The 21,039-nt window shown below is 37.7% G+C and overlaps 6 protein-coding genes across 8 annotated transcripts in view; 4 read left to right on the forward strand and 2 right to left on the reverse strand.

Moving 5' to 3' along the window:
- Window positions 11-872, forward strand: LOC104744954 (lysine-specific demethylase JMJ25-like). Its single transcript, XM_010466094.1, has 4 exons — window positions 11-83; window positions 183-287; window positions 366-452; window positions 552-872. Exons 1-4 carry the CDS (start codon window positions 34-36, stop codon window positions 667-669), a joined length of 360 nt encoding a protein of 119 aa, XP_010464396.1. The 5' UTR covers window positions 11-33; the 3' UTR covers window positions 670-872.
- On the reverse strand, window positions 2,774-5,006 carry LOC104744955 (probable glycosyltransferase At3g07620). Its single transcript, XM_019237094.1, has 4 exons — window positions 4,839-5,006; window positions 4,562-4,761; window positions 4,141-4,492; window positions 2,774-3,433 (listed from the first exon to the last, which is right to left on the reverse strand). Exons 1-4 carry the CDS (start codon window positions 5,004-5,006, stop codon window positions 2,774-2,776), a joined length of 1,380 nt encoding a protein of 459 aa, XP_019092639.1.
- On the forward strand, window positions 5,380-8,070 carry LOC104744956 (arogenate dehydratase/prephenate dehydratase 2, chloroplastic). 2 transcript variants are annotated; one of them, XM_010466096.2, is made up of 12 exons: window positions 5,380-5,643; window positions 5,757-5,827; window positions 5,917-6,009; window positions 6,237-6,437; window positions 6,522-6,602; window positions 6,687-6,782; window positions 6,865-6,942; window positions 7,043-7,132; window positions 7,236-7,288; window positions 7,384-7,465; window positions 7,543-7,624; window positions 7,704-8,070. In XM_010466096.2, exons 1-11 carry the CDS (start codon window positions 5,400-5,402, stop codon window positions 7,600-7,602), a joined length of 1,149 nt encoding a protein of 382 aa, XP_010464398.1. In that variant the 5' UTR covers window positions 5,380-5,399; the 3' UTR covers window positions 7,603-7,624; window positions 7,704-8,070. The 2 variants fall into 2 exon arrangements, with proteins under 2 accessions (XP_010464398.1, XP_010464399.1); XM_010466097.2 differs by having other exon boundaries at window positions 7,715-8,070.
- Window positions 8,171-10,146, forward strand: LOC104744958. Its single transcript, XM_010466098.2, has 4 exons — window positions 8,171-8,442; window positions 8,524-8,626; window positions 9,274-9,663; window positions 9,822-10,146. Exons 1-4 carry the CDS (start codon window positions 8,336-8,338, stop codon window positions 9,948-9,950), a joined length of 729 nt encoding a protein of 242 aa, XP_010464400.1. The 5' UTR covers window positions 8,171-8,335; the 3' UTR covers window positions 9,951-10,146.
- Window positions 12,470-15,354, forward strand: LOC104744959 (zinc finger protein CONSTANS-LIKE 9). The gene is made up of 5 exons (XM_010466099.2): window positions 12,470-12,701; window positions 13,410-13,973; window positions 14,062-14,232; window positions 14,317-14,606; window positions 14,710-15,354. The coding sequence occupies exons 2-5, from the start codon at window positions 13,440-13,442 to the stop codon at window positions 14,837-14,839; spliced, it is 1,125 nt and encodes a 374-aa protein (XP_010464401.1). The 5' UTR covers window positions 12,470-12,701; window positions 13,410-13,439; the 3' UTR covers window positions 14,840-15,354.
- Window positions 15,574-21,039, reverse strand: part of LOC104744960 (GBF-interacting protein 1-like) — a 7,186-nt gene continuing 1,720 nt past the window's right edge. Inside the window, exons 2-11 of one of the 2 annotated variants that reach the window (XM_010466100.2) lie at window positions 20,926-21,031; window positions 20,249-20,292; window positions 20,026-20,131; window positions 19,609-19,723; window positions 18,954-19,417; window positions 18,341-18,725; window positions 17,539-17,833; window positions 17,233-17,388; window positions 16,406-16,912; window positions 15,574-16,317 (exon numbers count right to left, since the gene is read on the reverse strand). In XM_010466100.2, the coding sequence (XP_010464402.1) occupies window positions 16,033-16,317; window positions 16,406-16,912; window positions 17,233-17,388; window positions 17,539-17,833; window positions 18,341-18,725; window positions 18,954-19,417; window positions 19,609-19,723; window positions 20,026-20,131; window positions 20,249-20,292; window positions 20,926-21,031 (2,463 nt within the window). In that variant the 3' untranslated portion in view covers window positions 15,574-16,032. The remainder of the gene's footprint in view (window positions 16,318-16,405; window positions 16,913-17,232; window positions 17,389-17,538; window positions 17,834-18,340; window positions 18,726-18,953; window positions 19,418-19,608; window positions 19,724-20,025; window positions 20,132-20,248; window positions 20,293-20,925; window positions 21,032-21,039) is intronic. The other variant, XM_010466101.2, reaches the window with a different exon arrangement.

Consider the following 21,039-nt stretch of genomic DNA (forward strand, 5'->3'; position numbering starts at 1 on the left):
TTTTCCTGTTGTTTGGTTGAACAGGTTAAGAAGATGATAATCCATGCAGTTGATAAGTCTCTCCGAAACTTAAGTGGAGAGAAGTGCGTTCTTTACTTCTCTTCTCACTACCTATCGCAATCATCAGTAAAATGAGTTTCCTTTTGTTTAAAGCTTGATTTCTGTTTTGTGATGGTGTTCAGGTCTCCAGAACCCAAAGAGAAGAACAATTTTAAGAGAAGGAACAAGTCAAAGGGTAAAGGCAAAGCAGTTGTGAAGGCTCTCAAAGACTTACCTCCAAGTGAAAAGTGAGTTTTTTTTTTACTTCTCTTCTCAATGCCTTAAAAAGACATCAGTAAACTGAATGTATTTTTGTCTTGGCTCAGGTCTTCTGAAGCCGAAGAGGAGAAATCAAAGATGATAGTCAATCCAATCGATAAGTCTCTCGAAGACTTTCCACCAACTCAACAGAAGTGAGCTTTTTACTCGTCTACTTACTACCTGTAAAAAGCATAAGTAATCCGAGTTTCTTGTCGTCTAAGCTGTGTTTCTTTTCTTTTGTATTGTTTCAGGTCTCTGGAAACCGAAGAGAAGAGAAAACCAAAGATAGTGAAGACATACGTGCGGAGAAAAAATCTGGGAAGTCAAGAAACACGTAGACATTGGCTAATTACAAAAGGAGAAGAGTAGGAGTAATTGTTAGTTGCATCTCAAAACTCATCTGTTTTGTTGTCCGTATATATATATTTTTTTGGCATAATTTGTAAATCTCGCCTCAATCATCTTACTCTGTGAAGTACTCAAGTCTGAGAAGTAGTTAACTTCACTCCTCGAGATGTAAGCTGGAGTAAACTAATAGGAAAAAGAGTTAAACTGATTTAAGTTTAAATACAAACCGCATCTTGATCAAACAAAATTTGTTTGACTCAACTTGTCTGCTATGAGTGGAGAAAGAAGATTCCTGGACTCACATAGGGATCATCAATGTGTCATAACAATTTAACATTTAATCTTCTTAACCAAATAGAATGTATAATCATGTTTAACACATCATATCTCTTAAATGAGGATCTACTAATCTACATAATAGAGATAGTTTCGAATCAGTAAGAATAATTAAATGAGGATCTCTACTAATATACATAATAGCGATAGATATATACTTTTTAATTATTAAAAAAATGTGAATTGGAAATTTTGGTATTATTGTTAATATTCTTTCTAGATAGTTTTATAGTGAGTTCAAATCATAGACGATGATATATTTCTTTTTTACCTTTTTAAAAAAAGTTTGTAGTATTCCATCGCCGGAAAAGATGGATTTTGTTATTAACTTCGTCAACGTTTCTATTCAACCAAATAAGCAATTGTTTATCAACAAAAAGAAATAAATAATTATATTCCTAAACGAAAACCATGAATTATACCGGCCCGATTGTTTCGGTATTCTATTAATTGAAAGTGTTTTTAATACTAATTCTAGATAGAATCTAGAAGATCATAACTTCCTTCCAAAAGATTGCCTTTTATTAAAAAAAAAAAAAGAATTATGTTACGAAACCGAAAGCAATAACTCACGTAGAACTAGAATCCAATGAAAATCTTTAAAACAAAAAGGACGTAAAACAAAATTAAAGCTTAAGAAACATTTCTATTGACCGGGCCCTGTGGAAGACCACGCCGGAGGATGAGTCGGTGATAAGCTGAAACAAGAGTCTTCGATGAGAAAATTGCGAGAGAGTCTCTTGCAGCTCACGCAAAGCACAAACCTCATATGCGGCGTCACTGCCCTGCCCTGGTGATTGGTAAAGTGAATTACTCGGTCACAATTATCGCATAAAATGTGATCATGCTGAGGACAGTAAACGACAGCGTTTGAAGCTACGCATGATTCACATTTCATTGCAAACATCCATCTCTCGCAATTGTTATGCCCGTTGCAGCTCATCTCAAACATCCCTTCTCTTCTCTGGAGAAGAACCACATGAGGTAGCATATGCTCACGCTCATGATGCTGATGCGCATGATGCTGATGCGCATGATGCTGATGCTCATGATCGGGGTTATTGAGATGTAGAGGAACAAGATTGACGATTTCATAGCGATGGCCATCGGGAACGCAGTTGTAATGGAGTGAATAACATGATTGGCAAAGAACGATTTTGTGGTCAAAGCAGAGGAGTAAACCTGGATTAACCCAGCATTTTTCGCAAAGTTGGTAACGTATGTGTCCTGCATCAGGTCCACGATGTCGCATGCAGTCACAAGAAATGCACAAGTTAGTCGCCTCCGTAAAACAGTGGATCGCGGCTGGTCTACGTCTACATGTGTGACACATTTGTGCAATATTTCCTGAAAGATAACTCAAAAGAATAATATTATCCAACAATTATAACCCTTTACCAACAACAAAAAAAAAGAAGATTATTCAACAAATACTAATAACATAAATAAAAGCATAGGAGAAGAACCTTCAGCAGAAGGAGAGAAGGAAGCCAGCCAACGTTTTTTTTTTTTTCTTTTCTTTGTGTGGAGTAAATTTTGCTTCTGTTTTGATATGGATATATTTATATTATTTGGACTTTTCCTTTTTTTTTTTTGTCGTCAATATATATATTTGTATTTTGTAGATATGATTTACCAACTGATTGAAGACATCCATAAAAGAATAGGTTCTATTTTTTTTTTTTTTTAAAGTTACATATTTATATTAAACAATACGTTATTTTATAAAGTTCAGTAGTAAGAAGATTCGTTGTCCGTAGTTATATCTAGTTTTGGCATAATGTACGTGTCATAACAGTTTAACATTTAATCTTCTTAACCAAATGGAATGTATAATCATGTTGAACACATCATATCTCTTTGGAGGATCATTAACCAATATATGCCTCTTCACTTTCTTCACTCCTTCGTATAGTCTCATATACCGATCCTCCGGTATATCCATCAATATCCTTTTTAGTTCCGGTATTTCTTTAACCGATACCGAAACCGAAAACTTCTCCCAATTCAAAACATCACTAAACGGTAATACATAGTTTTCCGAGATAAGAACCGGTACACATCCGCTGTATATAGCCTCTGGTATTCTCGGGCTAGCTACTTCGTGACCGCTCGGGCAAATACAAAACCGGCTTTTCCTCATCATCTCTGTGTAATCTAAACCGTCCGGTAGATTTTCGTAAACCAGAATGTCTTTGTCCTTTTCTTTCCAATGGTTTAGAAGAACCGGACGGATTTTGCCGTGTGATTTTCCAGCGAAGAAAGCCAGTGTTGTACGAGAGATTGGATCTAAACCGCCGGTTAAGTTGTTGATTTCCCCGGTCATTAAATTGATTTCAGGAAACGGAGCGTCTTTCTCTGGATTGAAATATTCTGATATGTTGGCGTTGCATAGTACTCTTATGGAATTGAAAAATAGCTTCTTTACGTACCATGTTGCCCTGTGACCCTGTAACAACGTGGTCAGTCCGTGCTTGAGTTATTAGATGACCTAAGCAGAATTATAAACTAGACCGAAATTTGAAGAACCGGCGATTGGTTAAAACATACAGAAACATCGTACCCAGTCATGGCAAGACAACATGAAGTGATCAAACCCATCGCTTGTGTTCCAATACGGATATTTCTTGNTTCCGAGATAAGAACCGGTACACATCCGCTGTATATAGCCTCTGGTATTCTCGGGCTAGCTACTTCGTGACCGCTCGGGCAAATACAAAACCGGCTTTTCCTCATCATCTCTGTGTAATCTAAACCGTCCGGTAGATTTTCGTAAACCAGAATGTCTTTGTCCTTTTCTTTCCAATGGTTTAGAAGAACCGGACGGATTTTGCCGTGTGATTTTCCAGCGAAGAAAGCCAGTGTTGTACGAGAGATTGGATCTAAACCGCCGGTTAAGTTGTTGATTTCCCCGGTCATTAAATTGATTTCAGGAAACGGAGCGTCTTTCTCTGGATTGAAATATTCTGATATGTTGGCGTTGCATAGTACTCTTATGGAATTGAAAAATAGCTTCTTTACGTACCATGTTGCCCTGTGACCCTGTAACAACGTGGTCAGTCCGTGCTTGAGTTATTAGATGACCTAAGCAGAATTATAAACTAGACCGAAATTTGAAGAACCGGCGATTGGTTAAAACATACAGAAACATCGTACCCAGTCATGGCAAGACAACATGAAGTGATCAAACCCATCGCTTGTGTTCCAATACGGATATTTCTTGGAAATTATCTGGACATAGTCAGCGATGACACGTTCCAAGACGGCCTTATCTCGAACAACCGGGTCAAAAAGATGGTGAAGGATCATGACAACACTAAAAGGTAAGAAGTAGACATGAGCCTTGTCAGGATCTCGGGTGCGGTACTTAAGGACATCGTTTTCCATAAAGTTTAGGAACAGTCCTTCCATTGAGTATATGTCTTTACAAATACCATAGTGAAATATCGGTGGATCTCCTTCTTCGTATACGTAGATCTTGAATATCTTCTCCATAAGAAGATAACTTCTGTCACACGTAAACTGAATCAATAAAGGGTAACTTCCATGTCAAGTAAACACATACGTATATTGTTACCGGTGAAAGGCGTAAGGGTTCCGGTAAATATCCCCATGAGGGATATAGTCTTCGTCTCCAAGGGGAGATGATGAAGTAGCATGAGAGTTTAATTGAGCTTCTCTGATCAACGCCCTCGCGGTTGCTAATTCTGCTTCGACCTTCCCGTCTCTTTTCCAAGATCCATGACCTGGATTTGATCCGTTTCTCTTCCTTTTTTCCTTGAAAATACAAAACAAGAATTCTTGATTTGAAACAGACATAGCCTAAATGGACCAACAGGAAGAAAGATGGATACCGTGATGAGTGCAGGGGAGAAGGAAGAGGTCCATAGTGAAGAAGAAGTTGAAAAATAAAGATGAGAAGATGAATTTGAACCTTTTGCTATGAAAATCGCAAAGACTACAGCGAAAGTAGCAAACGCCAATAGAAAGGCATTCAAGTATTTTGGGATGTAATCTCTCATACCTTTTTCCCCTTTCTAATTCCTATTCCATTATTGTGTAAATGTGTTTAATCTTGAGAGTCGAGACATTAGAGAAAGAGTGATGGTGCTGAAACTAGGGAGATTTCAAATGAGCCAAATAAAGAGACTCTCTACACCACACAATTCACAATATAACCACTTCACATTATAGTGTCAAAACTAGACTCCTTGTTTAATGGTCTACCATAATATTCTTCATCAAAAACAGTAGTACTGTATGTTGTGTTTCGTTGGTCTGCCTCAACTTTTTTAGTAAGGGCCTTAGATAAATATTATGGGCCTTCTAATTGGCCCATTAATGTCACCTCCACCTTCCATATATTATTGTTGCTTTCACATCAGAAATAAAAACAGCCGTCAAAAACAACATCAATGGCAGTGCACGCTGTTCGATTGACGACGCCGGCGACTCAGCTTCGCGGCGGAATCTCTAGCAATCTGTCACCATCGAACCGTAAACTTAACACCTTTGTCCGATACGGATGCGGATCTTCAAAACGTTACCGTTTCGTAACCGTCTTGGCGTCACTCCGGGAAGACGATGCAAATGGTAGGGACAAGTCCGTGAGAGCTATGGAAGTCAAGAAGATTCTCGAAGACTCTCCTCTGCTTCCTAGTATGGATTCGATTCCTTTAGTTACATGTTTGAGCTAAGATCAATCAAGCTTCTGCAGATAGATATCTTCATTTGTAGTAGTGATGATTGGTTTGTTTTGTTTTTAATAATAGAACCGTTGTCATCGAACCAGCTAGCAGAATCTGTCTCCTCCAATGGCTCCCGCGTTCGTGTTGCGTATCAGGTTAATTGTTCACGGAAAATGTATTGTTTCTGATTAATTTTTTATATGTTTTTGGGGGTTTTATTGGCTAATGATGTTGTTACAATTAGGGAGTAAGAGGTGCATACAGCGAGTCAGCAGCTGAAAAGGCTTATCCTAACTGTGAAGCTGTTCCATGCGAAGAGTTTGACACTGCTTTTGAGGTTTGATTCTGTTCTTTTGCTACTTTTTCACTGTTCAAGACTGAGATTGGGAATCTTTTTTTTTTTTTTTTGTTCTTTGGTTCTTATTTCTTAATGTGAGTCTAGGGAAAAAGTCATCTACTTTCGTTTGTGGAATTTGTATGTAAAAGTTTCATTGCCATACATCTGTCTTAAGTTTTGTGTTGCCATTAGACTGAACCAGTTGCCAATCTTTGTTCTTGTTTTAGGCAGTTGAGCGGTGGCTTGTCGACCGAGCTGTTTTACCTATTGAGAACTCTTTAGGTGGAAGTATCCATAGAAACTATGATCTTCTGCTGCGACACAATTTGCATATTGTTGGCGAAGTCAAGTTAGCTGTCCGTCACTGTTTGTTGGCTAACCATGGTGTAAATATTGAAGAGTTGAGAAGAGTGCTTAGCCATCCACAGGTACCCTCCTACATGCCGGTGCATAATTGAACTTTTTTTTTCTCTTGATATTATCCAAAGCTTTAACCGTTGTCTTTGGCTCAGGCTCTCGCCCAATGTGAAAACACGTTAACCAAATTGGGGTTGGTCAGAGAAGCAGTAGATGACACTGCTGGTGCTGCAAAGGTAAGTTTGATGTTCCAAGTATGTTTATACTCACACTCACAGTTTACAATGGCAACTAAATAAGTTAGTGAATTTGATTTGCAGCAAATTGCGTTCGAGAAATTAAATGATGCAGCAGCAGTTGCCAGCGCAGAAGCTGCAAAGATATATGGTTTGAACATAGTTGCTGAAGATATCCAGGTAGTATAGATTTTTTGGATGCCTTTTTCATTTATATCTTTGCACTTGTGGATTATCTGATAGCGAAGTGCAATCAATGTAGGATGACTGTGATAATGTTACAAGATTTCTAATGCTCGCAAGGGAACCCATTATCCCTGGAACTAACAGACTCTTCAAGGTGAGAAATCCATTGTTACTTTCCAAATTCAGTCGTAACTCTCTGCTGTTTGACAATGTATATATCACTGATGGATGAGTTACTTATGATCTTGTTTTAGACAAGTATAGTTTTCTCGTTAGAGGAAGGGCCTGGAGTACTTTTCAAAGCACTTGCTGTGTTTGCCCTTAGGCAAATCAACCTCACAAAGGTTAGTTAGTAGACTCAAAATCTTCCTTCTAATGTGCAGCCTTGTTTAGAAGCTAGTCTGGTTTCCAATCCCTAACAAACAATTATCTTGTGGTTTTGATCAGATTGAAAGCCGCCCGTTAAGGAAACACCCTCTGCGAGCATCTGGAGGGCTAAAGTAATTTCTCTCACAATCCACTCTTAAAGTCTGTACCATAACCCACAGTTTCTTAGTAGTCATGAAAGTGCCACTCTATTTTTTTCGCTTGACAGATACTTTGACTATCTTTTCTATGTGGACTTTGAAGCATCTATGGCTGATGAAGTTGCTCAGAACGCACTTAGACATCTCGAGGTAAAAGCCTTGGGTTAATAGATCTAAAAACATGTACATGTACATGTGACTAAGACTCTGGTGTCTTTAATGGGCAGGAGTTTGCTACCTTCTTGCGGGTACTGGGAAGCTACCCAGTGGACACTACAATGCTCTAAACATGTCCCCGACAGCTTCTTGGTAAGTAGTCCATTGTTTTGGATTGCATAGTGGTAGTGAAACATCATCAATGCAGAAGAAGGTTTAAATCATTGAAAAGTTTTGTGACAGAGATCCGCTTGATGATATCAATATTTTGGTGGAAGAAGAGCTTTAGCAGTGCGGTTAGGTCCAGAGGAGGCACCAGTGCACCTTACAGGACATTCCGCTTTTTTAACAAGTTGTGAGGTCGGAAGAGTCACCGGGTGCACCTTTGTTTTTTGTAGAAGCAAGAAATAGTCGGATATTAAAAAACAATAACAAAGAACTTTACCTACCTAGTGTATGGCTGTATGTGTTCTTTTGTTAGAAATTCTGGTGAGAGTTATTTGCATACATACAACTGTTAAGTTTCTGTTTTTGTAATGGTAGAAGAATCGATGACTTTGTTTCAAAATTTGATTGATATAAAAAAAAAACTAATGGTAGTGTTGATTTAAGATATTCGAATTATCAAAGTGATTTATTAAACTTTTGTAGGTTGAAAACTTCATAAATCTAAAATTCGGATTTTATTTTGGTTCAGATTGAAACCAATGAGAAAAAGAGGGACTATATGACAAATAAAAAGAAATGAGGTTTCTGGAAGGAAAGAGTAGAGAGAGAGTTGCTTCTTCTTCTTGCGCAATAAGCTGAAGCTGAAGGATTAAAACGAGTTTCGCTCAGTCAGTTGTTGTTCTCAAGCTTTGGGCAATGAAAGTAGCGGAGAAGATTGTATTCCTATGGGAAGATTCCGATGGATTCGCAGCAACCATTGCTGATGCTCTAAACCCTAGCCCTAGTTCCCCTCTTCGCAAACTGTAATCGATTCTTCCTTGACCTCGATTTTGTCTTTTCAATCTCAATACTCTCTACTTTAACATTTGTAATCTCATGCGCAGAGAAGAACAGATCCAGCTTCCTTTGGATAAGTATGGCGTCCGAGATGATGTCGGAACCGGCGGCAGTATCGTTCACTTCGTCGACCAAAATGGAGTTTATCAGGTTCAGTAGGAATTTAGCGGCTTTCTCGTAGAGATCAGTGTTTCATAGTTAAATTTGAGTTCTGATTTCTTCTAGTAGACATTACATGGAGCTGCTCTATTATACGGAACCTGTTTTGTTTGTCCTTAGAACTGAAATTTTATTTCGTGCTACACTAGTTTAGCTGAAGAGTAGTGGTGCCCTGGCCTTAATGTGTTGATTCTTTGGGACATGAAACTATTACTGGGATATATGTAATATGATGGTTCAATTCTCGCTTCACTAGTTGATTGCTTCTTCGATTGTATTACAACACTAAAACTAAAGCTAGAGCCTTATGAGATAGAAACTAATAAGTCTCTTCTGCTTAGGTGAGAATGCTTAGTAGAGGAGGTTATATATATATAAGGCGAGTGAAAGCATTAACAGTCTCATTTTCCCGTAGTAGCTAAGTGGAACCGTAACTTATCGGACTAGCTTCTAAGCTTGATTAGATTTAGGCCTTTGCCCTTTTTGTGATCATGATTTATCCCCTTGTGTATCATTTGTTCATCAGTATCATGGTTGTGTTGCAAGACTTAATTTCATGTTTTCTTGTTTCTATGTTGAATGCGATAATAACATGGTTGCATTGCTTAACTTTCTGATTACTTCTTACATTGTTTAAGGTCTCGATCTTTCTTCTTCGAAGCTATGAGCCTCCTCTATTAGTGTGTGCTATGAATGAACTGCTCGACTTAATTTCGAGGGAAGCATCAACTCTACCCACAATTGTGGCTCCTTTTCTTGTGGCGGCATCTAAGCTTAAGTTTAATAACAGATCCCTTGAAGCGAATAACAGCAAAGCTAGTCTTCATTACGTTCAAGTTGGTACAGAAACAGATACCAGTAGGTTATTTGCTTCTCGCATCGAGAAACCACCACCACTGATGCAGATCCATTATGAACCTTTGTCATGCTTGCTTCATCTAGCTCGTGTCAAACGCTTGCCTACCTCTATTCTCATAGGACAGAGAAGTAGTAGCCTATATCGCAAAGCTCTAGATGAAGAGCTTCAGGTATGTCTCAGTTTCTACTCATTTTTATGTGGAGTTTTATAAATCCACTCATACTCGGCAAGGTCACTAGAGCATTCACATGAAATTAAAAATCTATTGTCAATTCTAAGAGAACATAGATTTTAACTGAATTGTGGGTTGTGTAATTGTCATCACAGGTGATTCATGAAACAGGGGAGCTTGTGGCAAGTTGGACAGGACTGTCTTTCTCAAGAGACAGAATCAAGTGGAGCGCATCAAAGACATCTAAAGAAGAGGAAAGTCCATGGCGTGCTCTTTACGGTTAATCTTATCAGGTCCGGTCAGGTCTTTTTCATGGCCTAACACACTGGCTACAGTCTTTGCTTGGGCCTGCACTAAATTTCCCTATTGGACCTCGTTTGTTTAAATAATACTCTTATTCTCAGCTTAATGAAGTCCATGTCACTCACTATTGCTTTTTTCTAAGATATTTATGAAAAGAAACCAGCTGTTTCAAACAAATCTTAAAACTCTCGAAGAAAAGCAATTAGGATCTTGAATTATAAAGGTACATTATATTTGGTCAACTCATGGGAGGATCCTGTAGTGTTTGTTATGTCACTCACACAGCTAATGGTTGTCCTAGGAGAGTCGGATATATTAATAATATTAATGATTTGAGTTATGATTGGGTGGAAGAGGCATAATAATAAAAAGAAAGAGAGATGGGTGTGAAGTCCATAAAAGGCACTCATGGAAGTATAAATAAAGATTTATAGATAGTTAATGTTATCTTAAGAGAAAAAAATAAGTGAGGTGTCGTCAGCTCTCTCTCAAAGCCGGTGGTATTATATTCGTGAGGAATACGATGTTTTGTACCAAAGTTTCGGATCGTCCCAGAATCTTATCCGACTCACATATCTCTCAGCATCATATGTTTAAAAGCTTTTGTTGTTTTTGTATTTTTTTTTCTTATTTAGTGCGTCTTATCGTCCCCTTTTTTCCTTAACTTTTTTTGCTTTCATTATCGTTGCTTGATTATATACTTGTTTTCCAGGGGAGATTTGTCAATAATTTATCCTATTAAGGTTCGTGCTATGATCTAATAAGTTTTCAATCTCATCTTTCGTATTTGATTGGATACGAGTCTGAATGATATAATATAATATAGAGAAAAAATAGCAATACGATGAGTACAAAAGTTAATATTGTACTCTCTCTTTCTCTCTTTTTAATACTTTTTCACAAAGAATACTTTTAAAATACATTTTGTTTTTAACGTCGTTTAACTTGTAGGTTCTAACTGAAGTTGTCATCGATTAATTAATCTAAAACTTATTTGTAAAATATATATTTTAAAAAGTTATCGTAAATAAAACATGTGAAAGAACACAGACACTTAAAAAATTGTAGGTGGGTTGTCATCCAAAACTCCAAAAACCTTTAGAATTATATATATATATATATATATATTATCAGTGATACAATCAATATATTGTTTTGTTTCCTATTAATCATTTTAATCGAATTTGAACAGAAAAAAAAAAGTAATGGGGTTTAAGTAAAGCCGGTGAATAATAATAGTAATAAGAAAAGAAGAAAGAGAACAAAAGGACAAAAGAGATCTATCATTGATTTCATAATTTTCAAGCGGCTTTTATGATTTTTATTCATAAGATCCATTATTTTATACGTATTCATATAGGGGGTAAGCAAATAGCAACTGTTTTGTTTGTTAAAACTTAAAAAATATCTTCGTGGTTTGGTCTGAAGAGAGTTTTATAGAGAAGAGAGACGTATCTAATAAAATTGGCAGATATTTTTTTCCTTTTGCTTTCTCACTCTCCCCATCATCATCATATTCATATACAGTATAAAAGATACTCCCTCCGTTTCAAAATATAGGATGTTTTAAGCAAAGCACGCAGATTAAGAAGTCTTTACTTTTAACAAGTTCAACCAATCAGAAACAATACTGCATAATATAAAATACTAAACTAATCTAAAAGTTACATTGAAATTTGAAAGCATCCTATATTATGAAACAACAAACTTCTCCAAAACATCTTATATTTTGAAACGGAGGGAGTATTTTTTTTCTTTCTTTTCTTCTACCCCAAAAAGATATTTTTGGAATACCCCACCGAAAAAAAGAAGAAGATATTTTGGTTTTTTTTGTTGTAGAGGTCAAAGCTAAATAATAATACTAGAGAGAGAGAGAGTGTGTGTGTTTGTGATTCGTGTAAAACTAAAAAGGCATCGAGAAAGAAAAAAAAAAAAAAGGTGAACGACTGAGACAAGAATCCATTATGGGCAAACAAAAACCGTTTCATAATATAGGATGTTTAGAGAAATATTTTTGTTTTATAATATAGGATGTTTCAATTTTCTATGCAACTTTTAGATTAAATCTATATTTTATATTATGCAGTTTTATTTCTGATTAGTTAAGCTGTTTAAAAATAACTTTTTCTTAATATGTGTGTTTTAACTAAAATATCCTATATTTTGAAACGGAGGGAGTATTAGACTATATAAACCACTTGGTAACTTCCACGTCGCGAGTACGTTGGTTCTTATACTCCCTTAGCGCGTGTCTGTTTTTTCAACATTACCTTTTGAGATTTTAAGTAAATTATAAATAAACTAACTAAAGTGTGGGGCCTATAAAAGTTTATTGCTTTTCATTATAAATACGACAGGGACCCACTATTACCCTACNAACCTTTTCTTGTGCACTTTTTCGTGTTCTGTAATAAAATGAATTTTAAAGACAAAAAAAAGAAAAGAAAGGGATTAGGCACTTTTGATGAAAATTAGATTATGTCACAAGGCAGGCGCCTACATGTCCCTTTGCGGACACACCCACCCATTGTCTATCCATTCCTCTTTTTTTTTTCCTCTCTTCATCTCATTCATTACTCACACAGAAAGAAAAAAAAAAAGAGAGAGAGAAGAGAAGAAAGAAGTTCTAGGGTTTTAGTTTCTTTGTTTGTTCTTCTTTCTTTAAAGAAGTTTCTGCAGAAGATATTAGTTTCTGGATTCAAATTCTTCTCAAGAAGATCTTTCTTTTTTACGTGAGTGTTTTTTTGTTTCTCTTCTATCTGTTTCTTCTTAGTGTTCTTTGTTGTTTTATTGCCATCTGTTATATAATCAATTAGTGTTAATTAGTATTTGATTATTCACTATTTATCGATCAAGGGTTTATTTTTTTTTACTTTTTAAAAAATCTTGTGTTGAATTTGGATCTTCGATTGAGGGCTTTTCGTGTCTTTTTTTCTTTCCCAAACTTGTTCAGATGATGATATGATGATTGGGATTTTAATCAGAAAAAGCTTGATTTTTTTTTTATCTCTTCTCGGGAATTGAGAATTTCTCGATCTGGTTCCTTTTTTGAACTATATCAAGTCAAACACACAAAACAAAAAGCCTGTAGTCTGTAGATTTTACTGATCTGTACTTGGCTCTTTGTTTTTTTTCTTTCTTAAATTTCCTTTTGTGGGTTTTGGTCTCTTGATTGTTCATTAATAAAACCCTCTGTATTGTTTTGTTTTAGTAAAAATCTCATCAAGTTAGGTTCCACGTTTCCTTTTTTTTCTTATCCTTTCTCCTTTGGGGTTTTATTAATCAATGCTCCACCTGTTTATAGAAATCACTAACCTTTATTCAGAAATTCTTGTAATATCAGCGCTTGTTTTTTTTTTCCTATATCCCAAGTCTTTCTTTTATATTTTTAAATCTAATTTGAGTAACTTCTGACTTTTTTTTTTTGTTTTTAACAACAGGAGTTGATTTGGTCAAGAGTGAAGGAAGAGATGGGTTACATGTGTGACTTCTGTGGTGAACAAAGATCTATGGTCTACTGTCGATCAGATGCTGCTTGTTTGTGTCTCTCTTGTGACCGTAGTGTTCATTCCGCTAACGCATTGTCCAAACGTCATTCTCGGACACTTATCTGCGAGCGATGCAATGCTCAGCCTGCTACCGTCAGGTGTGTCGAAGAAAGAGTTTCCCTGTGTCAAAACTGTGATTGGTCTGGTCACAACAACAACAACAATTCTTCGTCTTCTGCTTCTTCTTCTCCGCAGCAGCATAAGAGGCAAACCATTAGTTGCTATTCTGGTTGCCCTTCTAGCTCAGAGCTCGCCTCTATTTGGTCTTTCTGTTTAGACTTAGCAGGACAATCCATTTGTGAACAAGAAATGGGTATGATGAATATAGACGATAATAATAATGCTCCTACCGACAAAAATTGCAACGAGGATAATAAGAAAGATGTCTTGGTTGAATCCTCTACTGTTCCTGAAACCAGTTCCCCTGCACAAGGGAATTCATCTTTTGCTAAGAAGGTAACCTTTTCACTCCAATATGTTATATTTACTTTTGAATTTAAATATTTTCTTGTTACTAAACTCGACTTCTTGTTTGTCTATAAAGGATGTTGGAGTGTGTGAAGATGACTTCTATGGGAACCTCGGTATGGATGAAGTTGACTTGGCACTTGAGAACTATGAAGAGCTCTTTGGTGTTGCCTTTAATCCCTCGGAAGAGTTATTTGGCCATGGTGGAATCGATAGTCTCTTCCAGAAGCACCAAACTGCTACAGAGGTACCTTGCTTATTAGATTTTACAAGCAATGATCATCAACTTTGGATGCATCTCTGTGTGGTTCTAATACTTCTTTTGATGCAGGGAGGGAATCATGTGCAGCCAGCTGACAGCAATGACTCGTTCATGAGTTCGAAAACTGAGCCAATCATTTGCTTTGCATCGAAGCCAGCACATTCGAATATCTCTTTCTCTGGAGTCACTGGAGAAAGTAGTGCTGGAGATTTCCAAGAATGTGGTGCATCGTCTTCTATGCAGCTCTCAGGGGAGCCACCATGGTATCCTCCAACATCACAGGATAATAATGCTTGCTCACATTCAGTAACCCGTAATAATGCAGTTATGCGTTACAAAGAAAAGAAGAAGGCTCGCAAGTAAGTAGTATTCTGCCAAAATGCAATTCATGCGCATCAATAGGAGTGAGTGCAGGGTGGTTTTCCTAATGAGACTCTGGCTTCTTTTTTGTTCTTGAAACAGGTTTGATAAGAGAGTGAGGTATGCTTCTCGCAAAGCAAGAGCTGATGTGAGACGGCGTGTAAAGGGGAGATTTGTCAAAGCTGGTGAAGCTTATGATTACGACCCTCTCACCCCAACTAGAAGCTATTGAAGAGTCAGTCTCTTTGAAAGGTAAATACAGATGGCGAAAAATTCCGAATAAGAAAGGTTTTTGACTTATGGGCAGTTTGAAGTGAGCAACTTGGAAAAGTTGTGGGTTAGTTAACAAAACAAGACTACTCTTAGTTTGAACAGATCCAAGACTGACTCTTGTAAGCAAAGCAATCATTCATTCTTGGGATTCAATCGGTTTTTTTGGCCTTAGAAGCTTCATTCTTGTTCAGAGGGATCATTCTCTGACTTTCCTTGCGAACAAATTACCTCAACTCCGATTTCTACTTCTTCTTCTTCTTCAGGCGTCTCACTGATCAGGGTTCCATGAATTTTGTTCTTCTCTTGGTAGTTTAAAGCAGGGAAATTTAGAGTAATTTAAACAATATGATTGTATATGCCTGTCTATTTGTTTGTATACTCATAAATGTTTGTACTCTGTCTTGTACTCGGCATTCTTGTAAATTAAAGACGTTATCCAGGATCGATCTATCAGACAAATTTATGTGGTACCAACCGACTGGATTCGAATATAACGAGATTCGGCTACCTACAATTTGATCTAACGATGAACCAATGCCAAAACTTGTTGTAACATTTGAACTCATTAATATATTTGTATTTTTAATGAAGACTTATTACATCACAAATTTGTAACCCTTACATAGGCAATACATTCAGTAAATTTCAAGTTTCAGGAATAAAATATTGAAATTGAGGGTAGCCAAACAGAACTAAGATGAACGCGATCAAGAAACTTGTCCAATTTGATTGCTGGCACGGATTTGAAAACATTGACCAAAGGCTATTAGGAAAGAAGGAAGAGAAGAAGAGTCTTCAGATACAGACTCAGGCAGCAAAGTTCTTGGCTTAGCTCAGAAACTTAAAAGGAGAGCTAAAAAAAGACCTCTTAAAAACTAAGAAAGCAATAATTTTGCTAAAACAAAAAGATATAGTAACATCAAAACACTGGATTCATAAAATACCTTCCCCTAGCCTTGATCTTTCTCTGTAAAATCCCCTTCATGCTTTAAGCCTTCAACTTCATAGCTTCTTCATTTCTTTGGTAATTTGTTAGATGGCACACACACACACGCAAGTCAACAAAAACCCGCACCATATCTTTCCTGATTTCTCTGGAATTTCAAACTTGTTGAATCTTCAAAATCTTTTTCATCCTTTATACTTCCTGTTTCAGTAATTACTTGGCCAATTCATCTGCGTTTGCTGAGGCTGTTGGAAGACGTTAGGCGCAGGTGCAACCATTTCAGCTCCAGCCACACCTTGAGACTGTTGTAAGAGTGGATGATGAACTCCTGCTGCTGTTACTGCTTGTCCCGGATGGTACATACCTGGGAACGCGACATGCCCAGCTTGTGCTGGAGCGTAAGTCACATGTTGCCCATGGTGCTGTATACCGTAGAAAGAGCTTGACACATCTCGTCCTGGTCCAGCAATCCATACAGGCAATGCTTCACTCTGCAGAGACCCCAAGAATATAAATTCATTAGGAAAGGGAACTAAACTTTCAACTGAGTTGGTTTAGGAAAGGAGAGGGGATAGATACCTGTTGTCCTGTTGTGTTGTAGCCGTTGTTTTCTTTCAACTGCAATGAGTTGAGATCCTCATTGGAAGTCGAATTCCCGGCTGATGCAGCAGAGGTGGGATTATATCCTGCTGGGAAGGACCCGTATGTTGGTCCGTAACCAGCAGGCATACCGACATGAGTCATGTTTCCTGTATTAGTCCCGGGCTTGTAATGAGGGAGTGCGTATTTGCCTCCTGTTGCAGCTCCAGGAGGTGGAGGAGCAGGATATACACCGCTTGCCTGAGGTTGCTGAGCAAATGCACCATTGCTTAAGAACTGGTGCATTGTCGGGGGAGGTAGATAGTATGGGGAGAAGTAGTGTCCATACTGCACGTAGTTTGGTGGATAATGCGACATATGTAAACCCGGGGGGCGGAAAACAGGAACAGGCTGCTGTGTGACAGGTATAGAGCTCTGCATTAGTCCTGCAGCCTGAGTTACCAGTGGTGGTGGACTAGCAGCAGAGAGAACCAAGTTATTTCCACCCTGCAAATCAACATGTTCAAGCATTTCAGGCACAGAAAAGTACTAATACATGTTTGTAACAGCTTTATCTTTTGATCTTTTAAAAGTGTTATAATGCATCTGAGCATAAAAATATACAGACCAATTAGAAAGTGTAGAATCACTTCAATTTTATCAAGAAGAAAAAATGAGACTTAAATCCAAGTGGCCGACATGACAAATTTGACTATCAAAACGATGCTGCTAATGTTGGAAGATTGAATGTATAAACGAAAGAGTCTCATCTTAAATCAGGTCAAAATCACGAAGGTATGAATTCTATAATAAAATACAAGGCTAACCTCTTGCATGGTTTGAGATGAATGCGGAGGCAACACGGTCCCATTAAATTTGGAGGCAACACCTGGGGAAACAAAGGGAGAAATACGGCCATCACTTTCAGGGCCTGAGCGGTAGAATTGAGCATAGTAACTCGCTGTATCAAATGGTTGTTGGCCCTTCAAAACAGCAGAAGTATAGATAGTTTAGAAGATAAACTACAGATGACAATGCCGAAAAACTATATAATGAGAAAAATGTTACTGATCGACGAAGAGTAAAAGCAAGGTATATCAACCATAAGAAAACCTCACAACAATAAGGCATACCGCATAATTGGGAATACGAAGGCCATCACGTGCTTGAGGGTCAGCATTCTCAAATTGTGGAAGCTGGCTCGCATGAGCTGGAGGAACAAGACCATTAATATTACTTGGATCACGGTCAAAGGAGGTTTGATTGCTTTCGGACTCCAACATATTCTCTTGCTTGGGCACCTCATACTCTGGACCTACATTTGTTGCGGTATTACCTTCACCAGCCATATTATCTTGAACTTGTGAAGGCGACTCAAGGTAAGCATTGTTGTCCTCTTCCTTTTCAGTCGAATGGACATTTGGGTGACTGCAATCATAAATGAAAAATTCACTTAGGCACTGGGCATATAAGTACAGTCATATTTCAAGACATAAAAGTTCAGTACCTAGAAATGAAAAGAGTTAGGTTTTGTATAGCTCACTAAGTGTTCATAATGGAAAGGTCATTACGACTTCCAGAAACTTAATTCCGTAACCCATCCTACAGCACAAAAATTCTTTGTGTATCGAACTTAGGAGCCAGGCAGGACAAAGAGTTGTTTCTATCCCAATTAACCATCGACATTACTCGATCAACAGATACCCTACAGCATGAAAAAAGATATATGTTCTAGAGCCTGATGTACACCATACTGTTTTGGAAGTTTCAACTATGCTACTTAACAGAGCACGCAAACTACACCTGGAAATTTCTTTTACCTTATTCCATAAGTAATTTATTATTAACAACTTCTTTCCAGCTTACTCATTCTAAATTGAGAATCTATAGTCACTCAACAACATCAACAATAACTGACAAAGAAGAGAAAGATACCTGAATTCCTCCTCTTCAAAACTCTCTTCAACTTCCTGCGAATCATGAGCGAGAGGTGCAGATCTCTTTTCATTCTCTGGACAGGCTACTGAGCTAGACGTAATACAAAAGCCAGCATCAAAGCTTCCAAAGCTTAGCTTGGTTCGTTCAGCCTCTGGAACAAGAATATGGTTTGGAATAATAACATGCTGACGTTGAATCTGCAAGTCTTCCAGCTGTCTCTGCAATCTAGATGTGGCCTCTGCTGAAGGGATAACATTTTCAACAGATTTGTCACTAGCTTCAGTAGGACCTGCAAGAGCTTCACCTGTAGATGATGCACCAGAACCCTGGGTAGTGTTATGGTTCACTGGCTTCGGTTTCCATTCCTTAACGGAACCAGCACCTAGAAACAAGCATCATTGAAATGATGATGTCAGAAGATTACAGTCTTGTAGAAATGAGAAAAAGAAATACAATAATGAAGAGCTATCGTCAACAAAAAGTGTTTCCTATAAAAGCAATGCCTGATGTTTCTGATTTCTATGCACATTTATTACCTGGAATATATGCTAAATATTTCATATAACAGAGAAGAAATCCAGTACTGCAGATATAAATGTATCACTGTTACCTCTTTGAGTACCAACAGTCTGATGCGACCGATTACTGTAATTAGAAGACGGCCGACTACCCGTACTGTTGCTATGAGATGAAGCAGGCCTCGGAACATAAGTATCATTCACGACAGTCTTCCCAGCCCCACGGGATCTGGCATGGAACTTGCTTTCTCCAACGTGTTGTTCATGTGCTGTTTGCTCTGATTTGGGATTTGAAGATGTGAATCGAACTTCAGAAGAAGTTGGACGAGGGAGTGGCAGAGAATCAACCGTTTTCTGCTCAGTAGGCACATCCCTAGAGACAATTGCTACACGATTTTTGTTTAATTCCACAGAAGATGGTGCACCGGTGTTTGAGGCGACTGAAGATCCAGTAGCTTTCAGCTGACCTGAACTAGCTGGTAGGTTGGAAGAATGATGAACATCAGAGCTTCCCGATGTCAGACCAACAATACTTTTATCCATCACAGCTGAATGGCTGTCAACATCAATGTAAAAAGAAAACAAACATCATGAGAAGGTTCATCTATTGAGCATAACCATGCTGGAAAAAAGGCCAACCCCTGTTTTCACTGAGGGTATAAATACATCCACCTCTATGTCACATGTCACATAGGATCAAGGAGAATGATAGGTAAAAGGGATTAGTACTATAGGATGAACACTCACCTTGACACCAAAGTAATATCTTTCGTTTTTATCTCTTGAGAGGTTGAAGTTGATGGATCAGTGACCTGCTTTGGACCATTTTCTTTTCTAAAAGAATTCTTTGCACCAGCAACATCTGATTAGCAATAAACATTCACAACAGACAATTCATCAGTTACTGAAAACTTCCAAAAGCAACAAGTTATGGACTGCCGCTAGGAACTAACTCTATCATATTCTTTCGCTACATACTAAAGGCCATTCATGAACACAAACATGTAGTACTGTCCTAGGAGAAAAATCAAGAAAGAATTAACTTTGAGTAAATATAACAAACAGGATTGTGACAGTAAGAAACCACTTTTCGGAGAAAACTAATGCTGCATATTAAGAGATGAAAGTACTGTAATAAATTGAGTTAGCCTGATTGTTGATTACCATGTGACGCATGACGCGAAGAGAAATTCCCCCGACCGGCCCTGCTACCACGGCCCGCGCCACCAGATCTCCATGGTGATTCAGCAGAATCCTTGCTGTTGATGTTCTGTAACATTCAAATAAAACCGTCAATCTCCATGTCACAATATTTGCTGTCTAGTAGACATGGTTTACACATAAACTCATGAAATAGACGAAATGAACTGCAAACACCACCCCATACCTCTTTTCTCTTATCACGCTTCTTTTTAACCTCATGGAATGGATCTGCAGAGTCATAAACAGTTTTTGCATTAGCATAGAAGATTGTATAGAATAACTCAACAAAAGAAAACTTAAAACCTATCCCAGAATACATTTCCAAATTACAAGATGCACAAACAGGTAGCCTGATGCAAAACCACAACTGCCGAGAAAATCTACTCTAAAACCTAAAGAAAAAATCATGGTTACCACTGATTCTTTTCAAAACAATTTGTTTAGATAAGATACTAAAATCCCTGATAATGTGAACTTCCAAGCAATAGATTCATCTACATAGCAAAAGTATTCCCCCATAGACAAACCACTCAGAATACTATACCCTTTGTCTCACACATCACTAGTGGAAGTAATTGATTCGCGTATATTCTAAATCAAATCCTGAAAACTTTTTTGTGGCAAAAACGGTTATAACACAGAATCAGAAAAGAGCTTTTCAACTAAGCAGGCGAAGAAACCGATGATTCAGATAACATCAAAGAAGGGAAGAGCAGATGGAATCAGATGCTAAAACCTAAGTTAGAGAGAAAAAAAAAAAAACCCCAAATCGAAAATTAAAAATCTCTCATCGTGGATCCAAATTCAAATTAAAGAGAAATCAGGTATGAATACAAAGTGAAGAGAAGATAATTAATATACCCTGAAGAAGTAGGCGTTGAGCGGTCTCGTCAGGATCCATATTGCATTCATGAAGCATTGCGTGAATCTCATCCTCGCTATAGTTCCCAGCAGTGGTTTCCTTAATGTTCTGAA

Source organism: Camelina sativa, chromosome 15, assembly GCF_000633955.1.
Source record: "Camelina sativa cultivar DH55 chromosome 15, Cs, whole genome shotgun sequence".
In the NCBI taxonomy this organism is placed as follows: domain Eukaryota; kingdom Viridiplantae; phylum Streptophyta; class Magnoliopsida; order Brassicales; family Brassicaceae; genus Camelina; species Camelina sativa.

What these genes read in the sequence shown, in the direction of transcription:
- LOC104744954 (XM_010466094.1), top strand. Translation starts at nt 34, where the DNA reads ATGATAATCCATGCAGTTGATAAGTCTCTCCGAAACTTAAGTGGAGAG. An exon ending in CGAAACTTAAGTGGAGAGAA is followed by an intron (nt 84 to 182) that starts GTGCGTTCTTTA and finishes GATGGTGTTCAG; the next exon opens with GTCTCCAGAACCCAAAGAGA. An exon ending in GACTTACCTCCAAGTGAAAA is followed by an intron (nt 288 to 365) that starts GTGAGTTTTTTT and finishes GTCTTGGCTCAG; the next exon opens with GTCTTCTGAAGCCGAAGAGG.
- LOC104744955 (XM_019237094.1), bottom strand. Translation starts at nt 5,006, where the DNA reads ATGAGAGATTACATCCCAAAATACTTGAATGCCTTTCTATTGGCGTTT. An exon ending in AACCCTTACGCCTTTCACCG is followed by an intron (nt 4,493 to 4,561) that starts GTAACAATATAC and finishes TACGTGTGACAG; the next exon opens with AAGTTATCTTCTTATGGAGA. An exon ending in TGTTGTCTTGCCATGACTGG is followed by an intron (nt 3,434 to 4,140) that starts GTACGATGTTTC and finishes ACGTTGTTACAG; the next exon opens with GGTCACAGGGCAACATGGTA.
- LOC104744956 (XM_010466096.2), top strand. Translation starts at nt 5,400, where the DNA reads ATGGCAGTGCACGCTGTTCGATTGACGACGCCGGCGACTCAGCTTCGC. An exon ending in GGCAAATCAACCTCACAAAG is followed by an intron (nt 7,133 to 7,235) that starts GTTAGTTAGTAG and finishes GGTTTTGATCAG; the next exon opens with ATTGAAAGCCGCCCGTTAAG. An exon ending in ACGCACTTAGACATCTCGAG is followed by an intron (nt 7,466 to 7,542) that starts GTAAAAGCCTTG and finishes TTTAATGGGCAG; the next exon opens with GAGTTTGCTACCTTCTTGCG.
- LOC104744958 (XM_010466098.2), top strand. Translation starts at nt 8,336, where the DNA reads ATGAAAGTAGCGGAGAAGATTGTATTCCTATGGGAAGATTCCGATGGA. An exon ending in ACCAAAATGGAGTTTATCAG is followed by an intron (nt 8,627 to 9,273) that starts GTTCAGTAGGAA and finishes ACATTGTTTAAG; the next exon opens with GTCTCGATCTTTCTTCTTCG. An exon ending in CTCTAGATGAAGAGCTTCAG is followed by an intron (nt 9,664 to 9,821) that starts GTATGTCTCAGT and finishes TTGTCATCACAG; the next exon opens with GTGATTCATGAAACAGGGGA.
- LOC104744959 (XM_010466099.2), top strand. Translation starts at nt 13,440, where the DNA reads ATGGGTTACATGTGTGACTTCTGTGGTGAACAAAGATCTATGGTCTAC. An exon ending in ATTCATCTTTTGCTAAGAAG is followed by an intron (nt 13,974 to 14,061) that starts GTAACCTTTTCA and finishes TTGTCTATAAAG; the next exon opens with GATGTTGGAGTGTGTGAAGA. An exon ending in AGCACCAAACTGCTACAGAG is followed by an intron (nt 14,233 to 14,316) that starts GTACCTTGCTTA and finishes CTTTTGATGCAG; the next exon opens with GGAGGGAATCATGTGCAGCC.